Consider the following 1,035-nt stretch of genomic DNA (forward strand, 5'->3'; position numbering starts at 1 on the left):
TGAGACAATGAATATTTTTTAACCAGTAAGAGGTTTTTATTTAATAGTATTTTTGGACAAAAAATCACAATATATCACCTTGCTTACAGCATTGAAATATATCGGGATATATCGTATCGTGACCCCTCTGTCATGATACTGTATGTATCGTATCACCAAATTGTTACCAATACACAGCTGTATTTATAAGGTGACAAAAATATATTTTATCAGTCTATGAACTGTCTCATGAACCTTTGCTGCTTGAGCAGACTTTCTCCAAGTGCACAGACTAAAACAAAAGTGGCCCACTGCACTGGCTGCTAGCTTAATCATTAAAAATACAGAAGTTTACTTAAAAAGTATTTGTATTTCATGTATTATATTACTGAATTTGGCCAGCAGCTCCTGATAGATTTTAAACCGTTTGGGCAGCCCTGATCTGTGCCAAAGAACTGTCTCTGGGAGCTGTTCAACCAGCTCAGTGACCTCTGACCGGTTCTTTACAACAGGTTAGCAGTTAATTCACCAAACCAAGAACAGCATTAGTCATCCATCCTATCCAACATCCATCAATATACTCCTCACAGGGTGGCTGTCACCTGAATAATTAGAAAACATGGTTTGATTTTTAATAAACGTGTTTTGTCCTCACCTGAGCCTTCTTCTCTCTGAGCTCTTGCTGCTGAAGTCGTCTCTTCTCACGTTTTTCTTGCAGTTTCTCCACTTCCTTCACACAGTTGGACTTCCTTCGTGCTGAAACAAAAAATATCGATGATGTAGGGGTCACCTCGAGTGAAGAAACAATATAATTTAATTTAAGTGTCAGTAATATAATTACTTATGTTAAATAAGCCTTCTACATACTTCTCATAACAAAGTTATGAGAGAAGTTTTACCAAGGTATTTTCTCATTACTTTAATATTTTGACTGTGCAAAGTGAAAAGTGACACAATAAGTGAACGAGTTCAAGTTGATTCATAAAAGATTATGCAATCATTTATTTACACAAATTGAACAGATCATAAGTACACCTGATTGTGGGGATTCCTATA

General features: G+C 35.9%; 1 protein-coding gene across 1 annotated transcript in view; it reads right to left on the reverse strand.

Annotated features, from left to right (window-relative positions):
- The window catches only part of LOC106531227 (kinesin-like protein KIF2A), a gene marked incomplete at its 3' end in the record, with an annotated part of 57,304 nt that overhangs the window by 21,884 nt on the left and 34,385 nt on the right, over positions 1-1,035 (reverse strand). The window contains 1 exon segment of the mRNA XM_014027017.1: positions 635-735. Within this exon segment, the coding sequence (XP_013882471.1) occupies positions 635-735 (101 nt within the window).

Source organism: Austrofundulus limnaeus, unplaced genomic scaffold (assembly GCF_001266775.1).
Source record: "Austrofundulus limnaeus strain Quisiro unplaced genomic scaffold, Austrofundulus_limnaeus-1.0 Scaffold608, whole genome shotgun sequence".
Taxonomy (NCBI): Eukaryota; Metazoa; Chordata; class Actinopteri; order Cyprinodontiformes; family Rivulidae; genus Austrofundulus; species Austrofundulus limnaeus.